The sequence below is a fragment of the Nasonia vitripennis genome, chromosome 5, assembly GCF_009193385.2.
Source record: "Nasonia vitripennis strain AsymCx chromosome 5, Nvit_psr_1.1, whole genome shotgun sequence".
NCBI classification, from domain to species: domain Eukaryota; kingdom Metazoa; phylum Arthropoda; class Insecta; order Hymenoptera; family Pteromalidae; genus Nasonia; species Nasonia vitripennis.
The window spans coordinates 21,490,111-21,511,498 of NC_045761.1; the positions used below are offsets into that span (position 1 = coordinate 21,490,111).

The 21,388-nt window shown below is 36.8% G+C and overlaps 4 protein-coding genes across 15 annotated transcripts in view; 3 read left to right on the forward strand and 1 right to left on the reverse strand.

Moving 5' to 3' along the window:
• Positions 1 to 549: 549 nt before the first annotated feature.
• Positions 550 to 3,368, forward strand: LOC100124062 (acyl-CoA desaturase). The gene is made up of 6 exons (XM_001607843.6): positions 550 to 1,211; positions 1,437 to 1,620; positions 1,699 to 1,829; positions 1,897 to 2,102; positions 2,180 to 2,365; positions 2,456 to 3,368. The coding sequence occupies exons 1-6, from the start codon at positions 1,164 to 1,166 to the stop codon at positions 2,730 to 2,732; spliced, it is 1,032 nt and encodes a 343-aa protein (XP_001607893.1). The 5' UTR covers positions 550 to 1,163; the 3' UTR covers positions 2,733 to 3,368.
• A 147-nt stretch (positions 3,369 to 3,515) lies between these two features.
• On the forward strand, positions 3,516 to 7,752 carry LOC100124060 (geranylgeranyl pyrophosphate synthase-like). The gene is made up of 9 exons (XM_001607840.4): positions 3,516 to 3,681; positions 4,907 to 5,062; positions 5,134 to 5,294; positions 5,522 to 5,666; positions 5,745 to 5,865; positions 5,949 to 6,088; positions 6,545 to 6,650; positions 7,182 to 7,407; positions 7,513 to 7,752. The coding sequence occupies exons 1-9, from the start codon at positions 3,655 to 3,657 to the stop codon at positions 7,517 to 7,519; spliced, it is 1,089 nt and encodes a 362-aa protein (XP_001607890.2). The 5' UTR covers positions 3,516 to 3,654; the 3' UTR covers positions 7,520 to 7,752.
• Positions 7,753 to 9,023: 1,271 nt separating this feature from the next.
• On the forward strand, positions 9,024 to 10,183 carry LOC100124059 (tRNA pseudouridine synthase A). The gene has a single exon (XM_001607839.6). The coding sequence runs from the start codon at positions 9,187 to 9,189 to the stop codon at positions 10,081 to 10,083; it is 897 nt and encodes a 298-aa protein (XP_001607889.1). The 5' UTR covers positions 9,024 to 9,186; the 3' UTR covers positions 10,084 to 10,183.
• A 2,778-nt stretch (positions 10,184 to 12,961) lies between these two features.
• LOC100124058 (protein phosphatase PP2A 55 kDa regulatory subunit) overlaps positions 12,962 to 21,388 on the reverse strand; it is a 37,518-nt gene continuing 29,091 nt past the window's right edge. For 9 of the 12 annotated variants that reach the window (XM_008209280.4, XM_001607837.6, XM_003426435.5 and 6 more), the window contains 8 exons: positions 17,929 to 17,994; positions 17,424 to 17,521; positions 16,779 to 17,057; positions 16,477 to 16,654; positions 16,005 to 16,339; positions 15,712 to 15,927; positions 15,324 to 15,491; positions 12,962 to 14,795 (listed from right to left, as the gene is read on the reverse strand). In XM_008209280.4, coding sequence (XP_008207502.1) covers positions 15,339 to 15,491; positions 15,712 to 15,927; positions 16,005 to 16,339; positions 16,477 to 16,654; positions 16,779 to 17,057; positions 17,424 to 17,521; positions 17,929 to 17,994 — 1,325 coding nt within the window. In that variant the 3' untranslated portion in view covers positions 12,962 to 14,795; positions 15,324 to 15,338. Of the gene's footprint in view, positions 14,796 to 15,323; positions 15,492 to 15,711; positions 15,928 to 16,004; positions 16,340 to 16,476; positions 16,655 to 16,778; positions 17,058 to 17,423; positions 17,522 to 17,928; positions 17,995 to 18,533; positions 19,726 to 21,388 lie in introns of those variants that run through there. The other 3 variants (XM_032601022.1, XM_003426434.5, XM_008209279.4) reach the window with 3 other exon arrangements.

Sequence of the window (21,388 nt, forward strand, 5' to 3'; positions counted from 1 at the left end):
TCATAGCCGTGCAAAGTCTGGCGATTCGCACGCTTGAATCGAATCGCGCATCTTTCGAAATCAATGGTCTACATTCATTTCGGAGTAATTTTGAATCTTCAAAGGATTCGTCGACGCAGCTATATAAAGAATTTGCAAGACAATCTTTTTTTTTCAGTCAAATTCCCTGAGTTTTTGAATTTTTCATAGAGTTCCCTATTCTATACATATATTTCAACAGTTATACTAAAATTTTAACAATTATTCCAATTAAAACGTGCTCTTCCAGAGTACGATGCACATATAAATAATAAGTGTCAGAAAAACATACCGCAACTATAGTAACACACCGGAACAGGTAAGACTCCCCTTACCGATGTTCATCATCTCCACATCCATATCTGTGCAGGTGCTAATCTAAAAATCTAAAATTACACACAAAAACAAAATTCTAAGTGTGTCAAAATCGATTTCAGTTTCCTTGCAAAGATGCCAACTTCCGGTATTATTGTAATACGCTGTTTATTATTGCACCAGGACTCGCCGTTATCAAAAAAAAAAAAAAAAAAAAAGTTAGCTTATGGCACAAAGAGCCAGTGTTATCCGCTGACGAAAGTCGCGAGGCCCGTCGAATTCGTCGTAATAATCTCGCGACGCATTACTCGTGACATAAATGCCCAGACAATAGATAGCGTTAATATATAGATCATGACACAACGCGGAAAGAAAAAATCTGCTGAACGATGACACATGTTGTATATTATTTTACGTAATACATACGAGATTGCTAAAATAAAGCCCGCCTGGATCGCGTTAAACATGTAAATAGAGAGGAATTTTATCGCTTTTTCTTATCACCGAAACGTAATATTGACACAAGAGTATATGTATGTGATTGTTGAATTCTCACAACAACAGCTCCTTATCCGAAAAATCGTCGCGAGATTCTACGAAATATTCCCTCGCCGTCGTCGTCGTCATCGTCGCATATCGTGTCGAAATATCAAGTCAAAGCCCCTTGAAAAGCAAAACAGTTGCAGTTTCGAGGTGCGCGCGAGCGCGCGAGTCATCAGTATAGTCTGTGTGCCCTCACTCAATGGCCCATAGTCGACAGAAGTCGACGTAGGAGTGAAGAGAGAAGTGTGAGTGTCGGGAAACGACAGGTCGTATAACGAATCATCGCAATGGCTGTACAAGTTGTCACGCTGGAACAGCGCGAGGAGAAGGTTAAAGTGAGTCTATGATTAATCCTTTGAGATCTACGAGTCGTTTGTCGATTTTATTAATGCATTATGTCAAACGGTCGAAGTAGGCGTACATGCGTAATCGATCACGAGTGAATTGTTTTTTCTCCGGCGGATGCCAATCTCTTTTTATTTATTTCGATTTCAATTATTTTCGCTTGTATTCGAAAGAGAGACATTTTTTACCAAAAATTGAGAAAAATTGCTTTTCAGAAGGATGAGCCAGGCAGCGAAATGTACGACGGCGACGGTGTGCTTTTACAGAAACTTGGTACCGATCCGAACTACCGGCACCAATTCGTGCCAGGTATTGTACTCATCTTTGTGATTCTTCATATCGCTGCTGTCTACGGCTTCTATCTCGCTTTCAGATCGTCGATTCTCACGCCAATATGGGGTAAGTTGTTTCTATTATAAATATACGCATCGAACGAGCAGTTTTGAATTGATACCATATCTTTACGTCTACAAAAAGCATATTTGGTGGCGTTGGCGAGTTCGCAGGGAATAATGCTGGGAGCCCACCGAGGATTCTCCCATAATTCCTTCAAGATGACGGCTGCGGTTCAGATAATGTTCGTGATTCTCCAAACGATATCTGGACAGGTAAGATGTTATCGATATTCATCGCGTGACTACAATTATAATGCGTTACAATGTGAAACTGCTTTAGAATCACATTTACTGGTGGGTAAGAGATCACCGGCTGCACCACAAGTACTGCGACACCGATGCCGATCCTTACAATGCCAGCAGAGGCTTTTTCTTCTCGCACATCGGCTGGTTGATGTCGCGAAAGCATCCCTTGGTATCTGAAAAGGGAAAGACCATCGACATGTCGGACATCGAGGCTAACAAGTTCGTCGCTTTCCAACGAAGGTAAAATAGCCTGAAGCTTAATACATTCTTCGATATATTCATCGAAGACAATGCTAATACATGAAATCCGATTTCAGATTTTTCGTGCCAATGTTCGTGGTGTTCTGTGTACTGATTCCAACGGCTGTACCCGTTTACTGTTGGAACGAGAGTCTTTGGAATTCATTTTTCATTTCGTTCGTGTTACGATACGTAGCTGTGCTGAACATGACGTGGTGCATCAACTCCGTAGCTCATATGCATGGAACACAGGAATTCGACAGGTTGGAACATTTCGTCATGGCCTTATTCAGCGAATTATCATTGTACACGCATATATCCTTCAATTCACGTCATGGACATTTGTATTGCAGGCGAATATCAGCTCGTCAGTCGTATTTCGGCGATCTAGTTTCGTTGGGAGAAGGTTGGCACAACTATCATCACTCCTTTCCGTGGGACCATGCGTTCTCTGAATTCGGATACAAAGGTGGCGTTTCGACGAATTTTTTGTACTTCTTGCGCGATTTGGGATTGGTTTACGATCTGAAGAAAGCTTCGAGAAAAGTCGTTTATGGCCATAGCCAGAGACATGGAGACGGAACACTTGGCACCGAAAAGTCCACTTTGAGCAATCCGAAGTCTCTGTGAAGAAAGTGTGCTTCTTTTGTAAATACTCCCTGGTAGAAATGTGAACAGGTTTCCAGCTAGAAACCTGCCAATTTTTATTTTTTTCATTTTTTATACATACATATATTTATGACACGCCGTGATGTGTCAAAAATGCATTTATACGATACTCGTGACTTGATTGTTCAGTTTTACACGCGCCGTGTAAAAAAAATATAAGTCACACATATCAGCTTCGCTCGGGCGGTAACGTCCCCATAAGGATGAAACTACTTTACCGCACTGGTATCGTAAAACATATATGAGTATCTTTAAATATCGAAATTTTAATACAAACTATATTTGACAATTGTTTCAAATATTAAGCTATTATACAATTCTGCTTAGTCATATAATGATGAGTACTTAATGCTCATCAATATTTTATTACAATTTTAACGGGTTTCTAGCTAGTAACCTAACCAAAAACCCGTTAACGTTCTATCAGGGCTCATAATTATGATGATTAAGTTAAAGTTTGATCGTGATTTATGATTAAGAACTTTTGATTTCTGTGTGATAGGCAATCTTAACAAAAAGACTGCAATATTTTTGTAATTTTGAAGGCTGTTTCTTATTAATATAAATGATAATTATATATATCCTCTCGGAAATAAACTGTGTTTTGCTGTTTTTTTCGTTTCATAAAAAGCTTATTATTAGATAAAAATTTTAAGCGAACATTGCATCGATCGTATACTGTCGAAAAAAGAATCGAATTTCGAATTGAAAAAAAAATTACTCATATGATCATCGCGATGATAAATTACTCGCTATCGTCACTGCATTGCCGCAAAGCGTTTTTTTTCTTCTTCCGATGCGTTACTTTTTCAGTGCAGCGTGAACCTCCTAAGATCGATCATGTCTAGCTTTTCTTAGTTTAATCCTATACTTTTGAGTCAACATGATGCTGCTTTTCAGGCGGACCAATGTAAGCATTGAAGCCAAATTTATATTCTATTAGTTAGTAAGTTAATCTATACAGTTATCTTAACATCGTAAATAAACTAAAAATGAATAGTGCACTGGTTTTGACTAGCTCTGTACTGAGAATACTCCCTTAATAGTTAATAGTAGCAACCTAACATGACCGCTCTCTCTACACTCACTGACATAAGTGTTGCAAATTTGATTTAACTTCCAACACCAAGACTTTTCTTATGTATTTTTGCCTCGTGAATCCGAATCGCGAATTGCTGGAAAATGCGTCAAACAATAGTTATAAACGATTCATTGTTGAAAATCGATAATCGCGGTGTAAACTGGGAAATATCGTTTCTTAAAACTATTTCATTCAGTCGTTTAAATTTGAATGTTAACTTTGAATGGTTTAAAAGTTGATTAAAAAATAAATGTTTAACAACAAAAATTTGCAATATGAAATAAACGAATCGCTAGTGCGAAAACACACGAGGAGAGAGTGAGAGACACAAACGAGCCTGATGAGCATGGTCGGTAAGGCAGATGTCTGGAAAATATCACCCAAGTTAGTTTCAACCGCGATTGTCGATTGTTTACCAATAAGTTGTTTATAACTATTGTTTGACGCATTTGCCAGCAATTCAGATTCAGGAGGCAAAAATACATAAAAAAAGTCTTGGTATGGTCATGTATGTAGATATGTGCATGAAGTGCAAGGTTAGATTGCAATCCTTAAAACATTTGCCATAATTTTTGACAGATTATATTATGCCCAGTTACCGTCGACTATTAACAGGGGCATATGCGAGCACAATATGTCACGTAAACTGGCTACTGAGGATAAAATTGACCATATCGTAGCCATATTAGCCTTAATTTCCTACCAGGGACATTCAATTTAAAAAAAAAAAATTAGTAGACTTGTCAAAATTTGATGAATTGAAAACGCTTAGGACACATCCATTTTCAAGAATGATCAAGGAAGGATAGCTTGACTCATTTTGAAACGTACATACGGCCAATTTCAAGCAGTATTCTCGAAACTGTTCCGAAAAGGGCTAGGATTCAATCAATTTATTTTGACTTATTTAAACGAGTTTGTGTCTAAGGTGTTTTTAAATATACAAAAAAGGCGTGTTCATCTGTTTCATAAATGTTCCAAACGTACAACGCAAAGATTTTAACTGATTTATAATAACTTTTAATGTTAATTAATGATTAATCATTTCGCGCAGGCTCTTTTCAAGCTTAACCGATGCTATAGTCTTACATCCAAATGGACACCGGCACCTACTTGTCAAACAATGTTATTTCAACAAAATCACACTATGCCGCAAGCTAATAGAACGCCTGAAACACTCTTCGAACACAGCAAATATGATGAGCTTGATGTTAGAATAATTTGTGTTTTAAAGACATGAATAAAGTAAAAACATCGTAACGTATAAAACATTTGTTGCAGACAAGACTATTGCTCGAACCGTACGTGTATACTTTCAGAGTTCCGAAACAGGAATCAAGAACAAACATGATTTATGGCTTGAACAAATGGATGAATATTCCAGCAGATAAAGTTGACCAATTCATCGATTACTTTGCTTTAATGCACGACTACGTTATGATGTAAGTAAACCTTGAACTTTTCATTTTTGTTCTGGTCGAAAGGGCGATTTGGTGCTACAGTTATGAACGCCGACGAAAACCGAGTACGCGGACTATACTCTAATAAATAGTGCATTAACTGTACGCGTGTGCGTGCCCGAATCGGCTCCTGCACGGTTTCGTTGGCGCGACTTGTTTTTAAAAAGTAAATTAGCCGCGGAGGTAAAAAAAAATATTGTCTGTTTTAGATATGATGATCTCTTGGACAACACCGAACTGCGTAGAGGTATTCCAGCTGTTCACAGAGTTTATGGATCGAACAGAACAATAATCGTTTGTGAAGGTCTAGCATTTATAATGCTACAGAAAGTAATTGCGATGAAGAATGCTGAAGTTCGTTATTACTAATATCATTTCACCTTAAAAGTTTTTTTGTCTTTAATTTATGCTATAAATTAATTTGCTTTATAGGCGCTACAAGTATACAGTGAAGGAATGATTCGGTATCATAAAGGAGAGGCCTTCGAAAATTATTATCGGTTTAATTTTAAAGTTCCAACTGTGGACGAATACATGCACATTGTTGAAATAAGTACTATATAAAAAGACATATTTAAAAATATTAAAAATGGGGATTCTCATTTTAGCTAATCATTAATATTCGTATTATTGCAGAATTGACAGCACTTTATTATACAGTAGTTCAGTTGATGCAAGCCTTTTCAAGCAACAAAACAGATTTCAGACCTTTTACCCAAGCTTTTGGCTACTATCTTAAATTTCATAATGATTATTGCAATCTTCAAGAGAGAAGTGTATATAAAATATTTGATATTATTTGAAAAGCAATTGTTGCAATTTTATTAAGCTTCGTTATTTATGAATTTATCATCACATTCAAAAAATACTCCCGAATATGCTGCGTGGCAAACAATTTTGAGAATTTAAAATTTCGAATACAGTGTATATAAAATATTTGATATTATTTGAAAAGCAATTGTTGCAATTTTATTAAGCTTCGTTATTTATGAATTTATCATCACATTCAAAAAATACTCCCGAATATGCTGCGTGGCAAACAATTTTGAGAATTTAAAATTTCGAATACAAATATATATACGCCTGCAATAATCGTTAGTAACAACTTAAGGGGGATAATTTATGGTATTATTCAATGTTAAGTTTTTTAATAAAATGATGAATAATTCATAAAAACTATATAAAGAGATAAATAAAAAAAGTTATACTGATCAAATATAAATTAATGTTAGTATTGGGAAACCAAGGGTTTCGCGGACGACATTACGGAAGGAAAATTTAGTCTTCCGATAATACACGCCATTCAGAGTGGTACTTATGATGGTGAAGTTGTACGACGTATCCTTTTCAAATTCAGAAAAATTCTCAATGATTCTTAAGGGGATCCCATAGTCAATTTAAATCCCGATTTCGCGCCATAAATTACATGATTTTGAGACATTATTCATCAAATGCCATTTAACGAGTTATTTATATACAAACTTGAAACTTTGTAAAATTATACTTAATTACATTACGGAGGGCATCAATATCGTGGTTTATCGTAATTTTGTTTTAATTATTTGTTATAAGCAAATTAGTTTTTTTTGTCGTTTGCTATTTTGTGGCGGGAAATCAGGATTTGAATTGACTATGGGACCCTCTTAAGAGGACAAACCACTCTCAAACCCTAAAAAAAGGATTTATGATCGAATATTCCAAATTTGAAGTAAATTATTTGAAATCTTATTTAGTGATATTTGGTAAATATTACCTTTACTTTCTGTATAAAATTGTTGTCTTAAATCTTTTTTTCAGGGTTTAAAAGTCGTTTGTCCCCTGAATTTACGTCAATTTATTTAGCAGTATATTCCTTATCTGCATAAGTAGATATAATGTTCCAAAAAACATCTGATGTTGATAAGAAACACTATGTTCTCCGTTTACTAAAGAAGCTTGGTTCTCTTGACTATGCAAAAGAAGTTGTACAATATAGCGAGAAGCGATGCAGAGAAGAAATTGAAAAGCTTGGCGGAAATGACATACTAAATAAAATGATCGATGATATCAACGATTGGAAAAACGACGAATTACCGAAGGATCCCAGCCTCAAGTTGTAAGATATTTCTTTTAGATGATTTGTTTCAGTGAATTATAATTTAAAAAAAGAAATTGATCGTAATCATATAACTATTTTAATTCAAAATTAAACATTTTTTAGAACATGATTTCAAAAAGTTTCCAACCGTTTGTTAACGGTTGGCTTATATTGAGGACAATCGGTGGCTTACGGAGTTGCCCAATAATTAGTAACCAAGTAATTTTGGTTGGGTTATTTTCTACCAGGATTATATCATTGACAATTATATCCCAAAACGTTGAATTGTAGTAAATTGGTTCTAAGCGAGATCATTCAATTAATTGTGAAAGTATTAATAAATATATCTTTAAATATAAAGCATATACATGCAGTATATATATAAAAACTAAATAGCCATACAATATATGTTATCCTCTTTTGGTTATACTGCCAAATTGGGCGCTACCATCTTATTCTGTTGAAAAATTTAACTATAAATTGATTGTTCATCATTGAAACGATCATTATACACGGAAACAACGACTACAACAATTTAAAAACTCCAACCTCTCGACTTAGTCCCTTCACCGTCTGGAGTATAAAACTAAACAACGATAAGAACAAATTCACGGTGTTGAAGAAGTACAAGAATTACCCGATCGGTTTAGAATTGATCGGCGATGGGCAGTACGATTTAAACAAATATTTTGTTTCCGAAAACGATACGCTGCCCGACGACGATACTATAACCGATCGTCTGTCGAACGATCGAACTATTCTCAATTACGAGGAATATCATCGCAGAAAATGTCGTAGTGTGGACCGATACCATCTGGGCCGAGATGCGGAGAAAAATTCAATAGCTTTTAACGGAGCCGGCGCAGTATTGGAAAATATTCGTTCGTCAATATAGTGTCTTGCATTTTATGAGCGCAGCTCTTCTAATGGTCGGTTATTTTGATCCGGTTATGAAAATTAGTCAGTGGTTTACAAGAAAAGAGAATAACATCTATGACTATAAGTTTGGATGATAATAAGATCATTGATGTGAAATTGCTGAATATTCAGGCTCATCACGAACCTGAGCAGGAGAAGCCGCGTTAAAAGTGAAAGTACCTTTGGGGAAAAAATCGGGTTACATCATCAGTAACGCGCTTTATTACTCTTCATTGTGTAATGACAGTAACTTGATGCTTTTGGACTTGACGATCCGTCGACAAAATGGTATGAAGTACAAGAATGCAAAGTTTGGCCTCGGTATAATGGTGTTGCAGATTCTGAATAGGCTCAAACGCTCGCTTACCGGGAATATGCGCCTATACGTAATATGTTCTTGTAACGAACTATGATTCACATAATGTAACGAATTTTAAAAATATAATGCATGCATGGTTGAAATATAACTGTGTCTTTTATTATCCGCGTCTGAAAATAAATAAAATATTTATTGGTGAACTCTTATTTTATTAATTCAATGTATTCAGTTGTTCACGATTATAATATAGGGTATGAGAAGAGTCCAAATATGACAAGCTACACTCAACATTAAGAATAATAATTTTCTTTGTGAATGATGATTTCTGATTATTCGAATAAACGCGCTGACATGCCTATAGGTATATATACAGATAGCGCTACAATCGGCACACGTGCGCGTTTCAAATGCGGCGTCTGCAATGAAATTTCTAACCTCTTATTATTTACACAACATAAACTCTGCGGCCAAATAATAAAACATCGGAATCTAACGTTATCCTGACGATATCATATAAGTGAATTTCTGTACATAATGATTTGATCTTAAAACAAAACAAGATGTCAAACATATCGAGAAGATATTTACTAAAATTATCTTACATTGGAACATCTTACAGAGGCTCTCAAAAACATGTCAATAATGCGGTAGTAGACATCGATACCATTCAAGGGGCCATCGAATACTCGATGCGTAGGTTTAACTTTTCTAATATACCAACTATAAGTTTGGCAGGAAGAACAGATGCAGGTGTCCACGCTCTGTGTACCTCAGCCCATGTAGACCTGGAGCACAGTGGAACTTTAGATACCGAGTACTTGGTTAGGATGATGAATCGCAACTTGATAAATGCCAATCACGAAATAAGGATAATGTCAGCTCACGAAGTAAGCAAGGACTTTCACGCGCGATATTCAGCTAAATCTCGAACATACTTGTATAGGCTGATAATACCAAAAGATCCCCTCGACCACAGATTTCCAATTGCAGAAGCAAACAGATCTTTGTTCTTGAACATGTACCCGCAGAATTTTGACATCGAGAGATTGAGAAGTGGAATCAAGTTGTTCTGTGGAACAAAGGATTTTATGACTTTCAGTGCCAGGAAACGTGACAGAAATCCAGAGTTTGAAATGAGAAGAAATTTTGTAAGAACGTTGCATGTAACTATGAAGGAAGCAGGACCCCTGATGTCGTTTGATCCTCTGTCCAAAAACTTGGATTACTGGCATTTAGAATTTACATCGAGGTCTTTTCTGTACAATCAAATTCGAAGGATAGTAGGGTCTCTGATTGCTCTGGGTTCACATAAGGTATCTGAAGAAGATATACAGACAATGATACAAGTACCTTCGCACCACAATTGGAATCCACACGTTACACCAGCTGCTCCTCGTGGACTGTATCTTAAAAATGTGGAATATGACGAGGAAATTACACGCGAAATTTGTAGCTAAAACACATTCTCATATTTAAGCTATTGTATAATGAAGTGCCTCATTGTAAAAATGTAAATACGTGTTTTGAAAAAGTCAAATATAAGATTTTAGCATTGAATCTTCTACTTATTATCCTAATAAAGCACTCAATACCGAAATAATTTAAGACAAAAAATCGAATAATTAGGATTTTAAAAAAAGCAGTGAAAATGAAAACCACTTCGTTTTTTTTTTTACAAAGGTTTATTGGTATTTTTCTCTCCTCCTCTGCATATTTCAATTTTATATTTATACTCGTATTCATCAGCATCTCTTTTTTTTATCCGCACTCGAGTATATAATCTCTCAAATTATTCTCTCACACACTCTTTCTCACCTTACAACAACAGGGTGCTGCGATTATTTGTTTTTTCCGTGTTTTTAGACTCCTTCCACATCTTAATCGCTCTCTTCCGCAAAGGTTTATGGCATTACACGTGTAGTAACATACTTAATTTTTGTTTGTTTTAATAATATATGCGAGTGTGTTGTGGTTTCAATGTTTATAAATATTCGGTCACTTTCCGTTGGTTTTTACTATATAATGCGTCAAACAGATCGGAAAATCTCTTGTTTATAATGTTTTTTTTTATTCTTTTACCTTTTTCTCTTAATTAATTTCGCTTAGTTTTTTACAATTCATTCATAAGGCGCCATCTGCTTCGCGTCTATATAATCCGTTCTCCCTTTTATTTTTTAATTTATTTTTAATAAAAATACACAACACGGGTTTAAACTACGCTCGCTACATCGCGACATAATTCACATGCTTTATCACAATAAAAACAGGTCCTGCGTGTGCGAGCCGAATACTATTACGCGCGTTATTTTTCTGATCAACCTTACTTCCTCGATTATAATGTCTACTTCGATCTTTTATGGTTTCACTCAATTGCTCTTACGTTTCTCAAAGTGTCCAAGATCCATAAACAATCAAACATTTTTTCTTTGTTGTCACTATTAAAGTTAAGGATATCGAAATATTTTTTTATCAATTGCTTTATAAATGAAGACGGAGGAGGACAGATTCGAGGTGATACGCCGCTCTATAGGTCCGACGTGTGTTCGCGTATACGTGAACTGAACGTATTGTTATTTCACGCGAAATCGAAACTACTTGTAGTAACTGCAACGTGGAACATGCATTTTTTTTACTTTTCACGTTAAACGCAAAAATTTGGATTCCTGGGATTTGCCCTTTAAGGCATGCACACATGCTGTTTTTTAATACATAAAAACACTGATTTATAATGCTCTCAATACAAACGTCTCGTTATTATTTCTCAAGTATGTATTAATGCTTCGATCACGTGTTACAAAACTTATGGTTCACTTGAAGCAACTGTAAATTCAAATAAACTCGTCTTCATGTATACAAATTTTATTTGAATCGAAAATCCACAAGGATTTTTTCTCCGATACGTATATGTATGAGATAAATTTATTGCCTGATAGAGTATACAACAAATTTTTTAATCTGTATTATCCTCATCATCGAATCATTTTAATAAACATATTTTCCCCAACTTATTAAAATATTAGTCTAGATACCCATCTAGTCACTTTTCACCTTCAAAAATTCCCCTTTTAAAAATTAAAACTTGCAAAGATTTATATGGTTAACTTCTAAATATTAAATATCACAAAAATCACAAAAAATCTTCCAATTTTTCAAATACTTATGAAACTTATATTAATTATTCATTTTCATTTTTGCATCATAAAGAACTTGGAAACGTTTCTCAAAATACAATTTTTGCTTAGCAGGTCATTTAAGTGAGCTGTCTTACTTGACGAAAACTGTGGATTATCCATACTCACAAACTGAAAAATATAATCACTTTTATTGTTGTTATGGATACTAATATGAAAAATCAAAAAACGACATGCAAAAAAATAGTGATGGCAAACAGAATATCACTTTTTTCATTTAATATGCATGGTCAATATTAAATCAAGGTCTATACGAAAAGCTTTTTGGTGTGATATTAGCAAACAATAATGTTCTTTGAACGTTTATACATGATTACTATTGCTTGTTAAGCATTCTCTTTTATTAATAAGATCTACAACAATTATCAAAAGAATGTTCTTTCCATAGTGGCACGCGTTAACAATTAGACGTTACAGCCTTGAGAACAAAAAATTAATCGATTTTGTCATTTTCCTTTTCTTACACTTGAACGATAAAAAGCGAGCAATATGAATCGAATAAAGCAGCAGCGGCACGATCCTCGATGTCGTTGTTTTTCACTTCATCAAATACATTTTGAGAGGTATTAACATATTATTCGTTTTTACTCATGAAAATAATAAGAAATCACCAGTGCGATGAAAGCGAGCTAAATTAGTTGGAGGGAAAGTTCGTAAACCAAGCGCGCTATACCTAGTATATTCATTTTCATTATTTCAATTCAAAAGGTACAAGTCTCTATGTACAAGTCAATATCATACAATCCATTGTTTTGATTGAAAACGATAGTTTTGGTAAGCTGCTTGAGATTACGAGATCTTCCCTTTCTCCGCATCTTTTTTTCTTGTCAAATAGATCTTTTTTATGCTTAACTTCTCTTTATGTCTTCTAATGCAGCAAGGATATAATATGGGACAAAGTCTGCTCGTGGATCAAAAATTTGCTGCGGAGTTTCATGTATACTTATGTACAAGCTATCTATATCAATTATTCGTGCTCAAAAATAACTATGGCTGAATTAAGTTATTATATTCTATTTACTTTGTCAATTTTAACTTCCCATGTTCTTTTCTTCAAATTTTTTTACTTTGGTTTGAGGTGTCTCATGCTTTAGGAATAATTCGTCCTCGACAATTTAGTCCTAGACAATTATTACATTTCAAATAAGATGAAAAAAATTTATTTGAGCTTAATAATGCTTTATTTTGTATCAGAAATCAAATTTCTTTTAAAATGGTTAACTTGAACATTGGACTTGAGAATCAAGTTTTATTATAAAAATAAAAATGAACAACTGTAGGCCATTAGAAGCTAATAATATAACAGTGGAATTGAACGTTGTCTTTGCTTAAAAAGAACCGTTATTGAGAAACGTTCACAGTTCTTAAATACGAGCCTATAACTTAAAAATAAATTTATTTGACCCTACATTACTGGTTCCAGCCATTTAAAAATGATACGAAAATTCGATTATTGAAAAATTAAATTCATACAGTTTGAAAAGTGAGGTATTATCTAATTATTTATGCACACAATCAATGAACTGTACTAGCTTCTTATTTATGTTAATTGTTTTGAGCTCAGTTGCAGTCGGACTTCAAACTTAATATACATAATAACTATTCTTATAATACCTAGTATCATCATTAGCATTTTGTTATTGATTTTTAGTACAAAAGGTTGATAGGTTTATGAATAAATGAAAAACAGAAGAAAAAGGGGTATGAAAAGTATATTTTCCTTTTGATCTAATCTCATCACATACTATTCTTACAAGTTATTCTTTTTATTTTTTTTCTGCATTTTTTCATTGTTTTAAAAGGAATTGCGTAAAGATCTTCGAGAAAATCAATAACAACATGTTAAAGGTACTCGGCCTCAAATGCTTTGCGCTTCTACTTCCATTTGGTTCAGTATCGAAAATAATCATCGATTCTCTACGTCCATTCATTACCATCTCTTGTACGCCAATGCGAAGCTATAATAGACAAAATTCACGATAATCCGCGATCATCACAATCCACTAAAAAAAGGAAAAAAACAATAAAAATTAAACGATCTGCACTTTATCAGCGATCGAAGCTTTTACAAATATCAGGCAATCATCCCTCCGAAAAATAATTCACTGTCATTCTCTCTTACATTCACCTTCTTAAGTTTCACACGACATTAAAAAAAAAAAGGATAAATCGCTTCGGTACATAGAAAATTGCCGGACATTTTGGGCTCAATCGATGATAATGTGATCAATTCGATTTCATAATTCTTCGTCCTCTCTGTTTTATTCAGAAAGTTCGACTGTAGATCGCCGTTCGTCGAACGTTGGTTCATCCGCGCAGCGAATTCTTTCAACGCCGAGATCAATTTATTTGCTCGATGGCCCGAGGATCGTTTCTGTTTGCTCACACAATATATATATATACATCTTAATATATTCGTTCCTCGACGAGATTATAATAATGATGCGGTTCATCGAGTGCGATATACGTTTATACGGGTAATAATAAAGCGAGTATTGGGTCAAAGTTCTTCTTGACACATGCATTGACGTTCGGGTTCACGATTGTATGTGTGTATCTCTGTATGCGTGTGCATGTGTGTATGATCGCGCGCGCGTGTATACATGTCGTTTCATTAGTTATGTACTTAGATGTGTATTATTATGGACGTAAAGATCGCGTTTTACAAATGTATTAATTTTCGACGCTCACTTTCGGTGGCGAGAATATGATCCTCCGTTTTGACGATGGCGCTTTTGTTTTTATTTTTCCGGTACACACTTTTCTATCTATCTGAGGTTCTGGTAATGATTCTCTTCGGTCAGTCAACGATCGGAGATATTGCCGAAGCTGACGCTCGTCCATGCTCTACTACTTGTCGCGTATCCCGAAACACTCGCGTTGCCAGCTTCTTCTGTTATTTCCTTCTTTGCCTTCTCCATCTACACCTTCTCCCTCTCCACGCGCCACGCTCATGTCAGTATGTAACGTTGTATAATCTTAAAAATAAATATCGAAACGACCATAAGTATCTATTTTAAAATGATAATTATATTTTTTATAATTTTACGAATACGATATATAACGAACTTTATTTAAACAATCAACGCAATCAGTTACAATGTTGATGGAATCATTATGGCAAATGGCCTTACAAGTCTATAAGTGCATGTCCATGTTAGTAGATTAGACTAGCTGTTGTAAAACCCGCGTATACCTGGCTATTATCGTGAAAATAGCAACAGGCTCTTTTGATATATCTGATTAGCAGAAAGTATTTAAGTAGCATGACAATGTACGAAGAATCAACTAGTGCCAATCGCATGTTCGTACTAGTTTTCTGTACGACTCTTTAGAAACGCGTTTGTCTCGATTTTTTTATTTTAGCGAAACATACAAACGGTGAAAAAGTCAAACTTTTAGGACACTAATAGATTTTTCGTGATTTCAAATTACATCAGATTCTATATTCCTTCAGTAACGTTATTTAAGGTTTAATAAATAATGAAAAAAAAAAATTAGCATACCTGCATATAAATGTGCTAGAGCTTATCTTGAAACAGAAAGAGATTATTTGTGGCCGCTACCGCTACGATATTCTCGGTGGGATGCCATGCGGTATGCAGTATCTTTTTGTTGAAGTCCAGACAGTCCACGCTAATCTCGTCCTTCTTACGTTTGCCACCGGTACAGACCTAGGATTAATGCAAAAGAGTTTCAACGACTCAAAAGATCATAAGACTTTGCTTATTTCGAAGCAAACGTCTTTGGGACAAGGAGGAAGTGAAGACCAAATAAATGGTCGTTAACGTATACCTTGCGGTACTCAATATTGTTTTTAATTAATCGTTATTGTGCTTATTTATTTAAAAAACTGTTATAAGTGGTGGTTGATTTTTACGGAGTTTGACGTACCTTGCGTGGTTTCAGAAGGGTTTTTGGCTTGGCGACGTCGCGCGACGCCTCCAGTGTTACGTCTCGTTTCGTTGAACGATCGAAAACGCGGAAGAAGTTATTGTATGAACCTGTCATTATGGCCGAATCGTTGCCGCTCCAGCAGCACTCGAACTTATCAAAGATGCAGTCATTTTCATATAATGAACACAGCTTTGATCTCAAATACTCATGTACCTGAAACATGGAGATCACCGGAAGAAAAATGAGTACATGTGTAAATGTGAAAAAAATGTCAAGATAATTATACTCACAGGATAGCTTTCGATGGGCTTTGTCTCCATATGCAAGTCCCATACTTTAACACTGAGGTAGTCTCTGCTGATCATGTATCTGCCGGAATTGCTGAGCTTTACGTCGCTTATGCTTGAGATGATCTCGGAAAAGAAGCTCCTGTTGGTGGGGTCCTCGGGCTCTTCGAACAACTTGCTGTGTCGGTCGCAGAGCGCCGCCGATCTCATGTCGCATAGACGAATCGTGCCTTTACTACTGCTGTAGACAAGTAAATTGCACTCTACGGGGTGAAACTCGGCCGCTGTTATAACCTCGGTCAGCTCCTCCATGTTCGTGGGTTTTATGTCTACAATATCTGTGCAAGACGCTAAGGAAAAATACTTCTACTACTTTTGTGGAATAAAAAAGCCATTAAAGCGTAATTTGAAATTTAGCTCTTGAATATTAAATTGAAAAAGTTGTATTAAATTTACACTGCATAAAAAAGGATACTAAAACTTTGATCCGTTATCTCAAGATGCCAAAGATTAATTCTAAGGTCATCCGCACTGAGATACGTCTCTTGGTCACTGTTGACACTTATACTGTTTATGTGGTAAGTGTGCGCATTAGCAAATATTCTCCTTGGTGAGGCCTCGACCATCAGTTCCATTGGCTTTATAGTGGGTACCTAAAAAATTGACACGCAGTACTTAGATGAGATCATCACTTTAATAGTGTTGTGAATTTGACTTTCAAATTTACAATACTTTTGCAAAGACTCTACAGTTGAATTTTTTAATTTTCAAACTCACCCTCAAGGCAGTGATACAAGCAGGATCGCGAATAGCGCCATTTTCCTCCTTTGTATTGTAACCCTCAACTCGCTTGTCTCGTTCGCTGACTTTCCAAAGCTTGATGGTTTTGTCATTCGTCGAGAGTAAAAAGTGAGCTGGATTTTTTCTCTTCAGCCATCTTATTTTATTTATTTTTTCTTCTATTTCTAAGGACTTTAGGTAATCGAATTCAGGTTCATGGCTCTGGAAGGTACTGTACACATTGTACTCGCCTCGTCTAGGAATAAGAGCTTTACTCTGCAATAAAGCATCAGTACAAGGGATTAGAATAACAAATTTTAAATTTTATTTAAAAAAAATTATGCAAAGGACAGTTATTCTAGGAAACAGAAATTAATAAAATTAAAAAAGACTTTTTGCAGTGATATAGATTTTTCATTTCATGACTGGCTAAAGATAGAGAAAACTGTCAGACAACAGACACAATTGGCTATGATCCAATAGCATAATGGTAAAAACGTGAGAAATGTTTAAGCTGCTTTTACAAGGACACCGTAGATCTTTCGAAAGAAGAAATATCAAACTTGTTTTCAATACAAAGATCAGATACTTAAGATGAGCTTATGCAAAATTATTTGTTACACCCAAACACATGAAACTTACAAGAGGATCCCTCTGGAATATAACTACACGACCACCTTTGTCACCCGTTGCCAGGAGGTCACCATCATGATTGAATTCCACACAGGAGATAATGTCAGCTGAAAATAATGGACAAAATTTTTAAGCAATCGCCTTTAGTTGTATTTTTCTGTTTTTGATAAAAAATACTATTGTTGAACAAATTTTAACTGTACTATAAAAATAAATGCTATGTAAAAGACTGATTTTGAGAATACTTCATGTCAAAATACTGATATGCAAATTTATGTCTACGTTTACAATCTGATTCTGGAATGGTATTTGGGAAATTTCCAAACGATTTTTTCCTTACAAAGTAACATTGAGTGAAAAATTTGTCAACACATTGATTTTACAATTTAAAAAAAAGATATAAATTATACACTTCGAAAGAAAAGTAACTTAATTTGAAAAGTACTACTATAGATAAGATAAGAATTCATTTGAAGAACTTTGTTTAATTGAAGCAAACATGTTCAGAATTTACCTTCCGTGACATCATCTTCTAAGGTTCCCTTCACCTGTGAGAAACTCCACTGAATGTCCCCATTACCTGTAACAAGATGGTTTACAGAATAGTAAGTTTGTCATTGGAAAACAGTATTATCATGAAAAACACAGATAGCTTCTGCTCTATTGCACATCCCTTGACTCAAGAAGATATCAAAAAACTTTGCAGCAGAGAAGAGAAGCTCACCACATAAAACAATGTAATCTTGGTATAATATAAAATAATAAGGACCGCAAATGAAAGTCTAGACAGGTCTGTTCAGCTTCAGATGCAGGCTACTAGATACTCTGATGTATCTAACAGTCTGTGTGCACCGATGCCACACGCTTATCTGCAATAATCTTATAAAACCGACAAACAAAACACGTAACAGTCGTCATAGCCAGGAAAATGCGCTCTCTTTAAAGAAAAAAGGAGTAGATAAGTCTCTGAGCACGGTATGTATCTCTGTCTATCCAATTGCAAGCAAGCTAACTTTCGAACAACCGAATCCCCTCGTTTCTCAACAACCACCCTGTCTCCCAGCTCGACCAAATCCCCCAACCCACAAGCTCGCTCCAAAGTCAAAAGAGAATTCCTACTTGAGGCCTCGCCGCAGTCCATGATGCCAGTCCAGTCAGCAGTGAGTATGAGTTAGCATCTGCACCCTCTCTGTCTTCTATCTGTTAATCTCTCCTCTTCCTTAATAGTGCCTGTGCCCAGCTCTCATTCCCAGGTAAGCACAGTCCTGATGGCAGTCCCCCGGCGCTGCTCCTCCACACAGTAGGTATATATAGTCCTCAGATGCGCGATCCGTAGAGAGAGAGAAACTGTCCTCGCGACACACGCATCAACACACACACCGACACTTGAGAGTTTCAGAGACACACACGCGCGGAGGGGAAGGAGGAGAGAGACGCAGTGTGTCGCAGGCCTTACACTCGTGCTGCGTTTTTCGCCAAATACGATCTACGACGAGTCTCTCTCTCGCTCTTTGCTCCAGATAAAACAAGCCGCGACAGCAGCAGCTTATATAGAGGACGACGACGCTCTCCTCGGGCAGCAAAAATTATAGAGGATGACGTTCTTCAACGACGACGACGACGACGACGACGACGACGACGACGACGCTGCGATGCTGCTTGCAGGGGCGACTCCGATTTTTGCGCGTGTCCGCCGCCTTCCTTCCTTCGGCGCGCGCGCGCGCTCTCTGCGCGAGCGTGTTATATAGCTATATATATAGATTATACTTTGCACCAATACACATGAAGAGCCAGTAAAGCTGCCCCGGGCTCTATGCGATGCGAGTGTGTATGTGTATATGTATATATATATGTGTGTGTGTGCGAGAGGCTTCTCCTTTTCTCGTCGTCGTCGGCAGTGGCGGCGGCAGCGACTGTCTGTGACGTCACGCTCGCGTCGAGTCGCGAAAAACGCGGAGAGAGATACCTGCTGCTTTTATAACCTACTAAATCTTCTCGACTGATGCGATACTCGTGAGATAGTAGGTGTTAGAGACACGATGGAGACAGCGGAGCGACGGTTTGGAACTCGTGTGCCGTGCAAGGAAAAGTATTATAGTTCGGTCCTTGGGGCCTCTGGGAGAATACTGAATACTGATCCTGCGGCGAATGATTCCGGGAAGAAGCGGCGGTGGCGGTGGTGGTTTCTGGATATACTATATATATACATATATATATATAGGCTGTTTCTTTTCAGAGTGAGAGAGAGAGAGAGAGAGCTGCTGCACAGAGACTCGCGCGCAGCAATACAGCAGCACGCACTACTATACGGGCATCGCCATTTTCTCGCCAGACGTCGCTCGCGATGCCGCCACCGCCGCCGCCACCGGCTGCGGCGCCAGCGAATTTCGCGCTGTATGTATGTGTGTATATATAATATACCTACGCTACGCCTCTCTCGCATTGGATGGGAGAGAGAAGCGCGAGGGTATACTGATTATTGACCGTGAACGTGTTGGAGCGTCCACGTGTTGGAGGGCGAGAGAGAGAGAGATGACTATACATTGTGTGGTTTCTTTGTGTGCTATTTGGAACAAAAAAAACAAAGAAGCTTTCTATTTTTTGGATGCTGCATAGATTTTTGTACTTGTACATATGTATATGGCTCGACGTTTGAGGTTGCATGTGTATAGTGCAAATGAGCGTCGATATGTATCGCGAAATGGGTGTGGGTTTCCGGTTGGAAAAAAAAACGCTTTAGAATTCACGCGTCTATATAGTAAAAACGAAGTCGGAAAGAGCAGGTATATGATGTATCGTGGATTTCAGAGAGGATTGCCGATGGCCGGTAAGAGCGTCATTGCGCAGGCGTACGAATTTCATTATTTTTTCTCGGCGGTCTACACCTGTGTGGCGGGAATTTTTGAACTTCCGCTTTTTTTTCAAAGTGTTTGTATCAGCGAACGCAGTCCCGATTCGAAATTCTCGAGTGTAGGTGTGCAAATTGCGCGTTATAGAAAAGAAAACATGCAATCGGTGCAAAACATGAAATGCTTGTACACGAGTATACAGGTATACGACGAGTTGATCAGCAAAAAATGATTGCTTTCCTCTTTGCTCTTCTCTCTCTCTCTCTCTCTCTCTCTCTCTCTCTCTCTCTCTCTCTCTCTCTCTCTCTCTCCATATTCCATCCAGCTTCGTTCCCAATAAGCGACCGTCCCTGTAAGCTCGTTTCCGAGCTATTGCAAGCGCATTATGAAATCGCAATTGAAATTACGCAAGAGAGTAATAATTATTTCCTGCCGATAAATGGGCTATTACTCGTCTGGAATGTAAACATTTCGTCGTGTCATGCCTCTATATGCATTGAGCTGGTGAAGTTGGCCCAAGTGAGAAAAGATAGTTGTTGCGATTATAACGATTTTAGGCCATAATAAGAAACGTTTTCAATTACAAGGAGACAATGATAGCATTTCTGGTATTATTCTCATTATCAAAGTTATTTCAGAAAAACCAATAAGATTCGTGTAGACTCCATTCACGGTCACATCTTTGCAAGTAACATAAACGAAGGTCCATATACACCGGCAAACTCTATATCCCGGAAAAACAGAATCCAAACAAGAATTCAATATCAGAGCAGGAAATATATGCGAAAACATTTTTCCACTTTCGACGCCCGCGAACAAATCGCCTCCTATAAACCCGAGCAATTTACAACAGATATATAGCTCATACACGAACACGAATAAAAAAAAATATCGAAAAATCCAGACACATATTCCCAATCGAGCCGCTCCAGTGCATCATCACCTTGAAAGCAAGATCCGTCATAATATTCGACGCAGTATGTACTATATACATATGAAGCAAAGCCTCGGGAGCTGTGAAACGGGCGATAACAAGTCGAGCCCTCGTCGAGACCCCGATGCACTTCCTTCCCGAGCGTCATTGCGCAGAAATTGTTCGCTGACCCCCACGAGATTGCTTTTTTA

Bases quoted from the DNA above. Each gene is read 5' to 3' on its own strand.
- LOC100124062 (XM_001607843.6), top strand. From the start codon at position 1,164: ATGGCTGTACAAGTTGTCACGCTGGAACAGCGCGAGGAGAAGGTTAAA. The intron at 1,212-1,436 runs GTGAGTCTATGA...ATTGCTTTTCAG, and splicing joins AGCGCGAGGAGAAGGTTAAA to AAGGATGAGCCAGGCAGCGA. The intron at 1,830-1,896 runs GTAAGATGTTAT...AAACTGCTTTAG, and splicing joins TCCAAACGATATCTGGACAG to AATCACATTTACTGGTGGGT.
- LOC100124060 (XM_001607840.4), top strand. From the start codon at position 3,655: ATGATGCTGCTTTTCAGGCGGACCAAT. The intron at 3,682-4,906 runs GTAAGCATTGAA...CATTTCGCGCAG, and splicing joins TGCTTTTCAGGCGGACCAAT to GCTCTTTTCAAGCTTAACCG. The intron at 6,651-7,181 runs GTATCCTTTTCA...CTGCATAAGTAG, and splicing joins TGATGGTGAAGTTGTACGAC to ATATAATGTTCCAAAAAACA.
- LOC100124059 (XM_001607839.6), top strand. From the start codon at position 9,187: ATGTCAAACATATCGAGAAGATATTTACTAAAATTATCTTACATTGGA.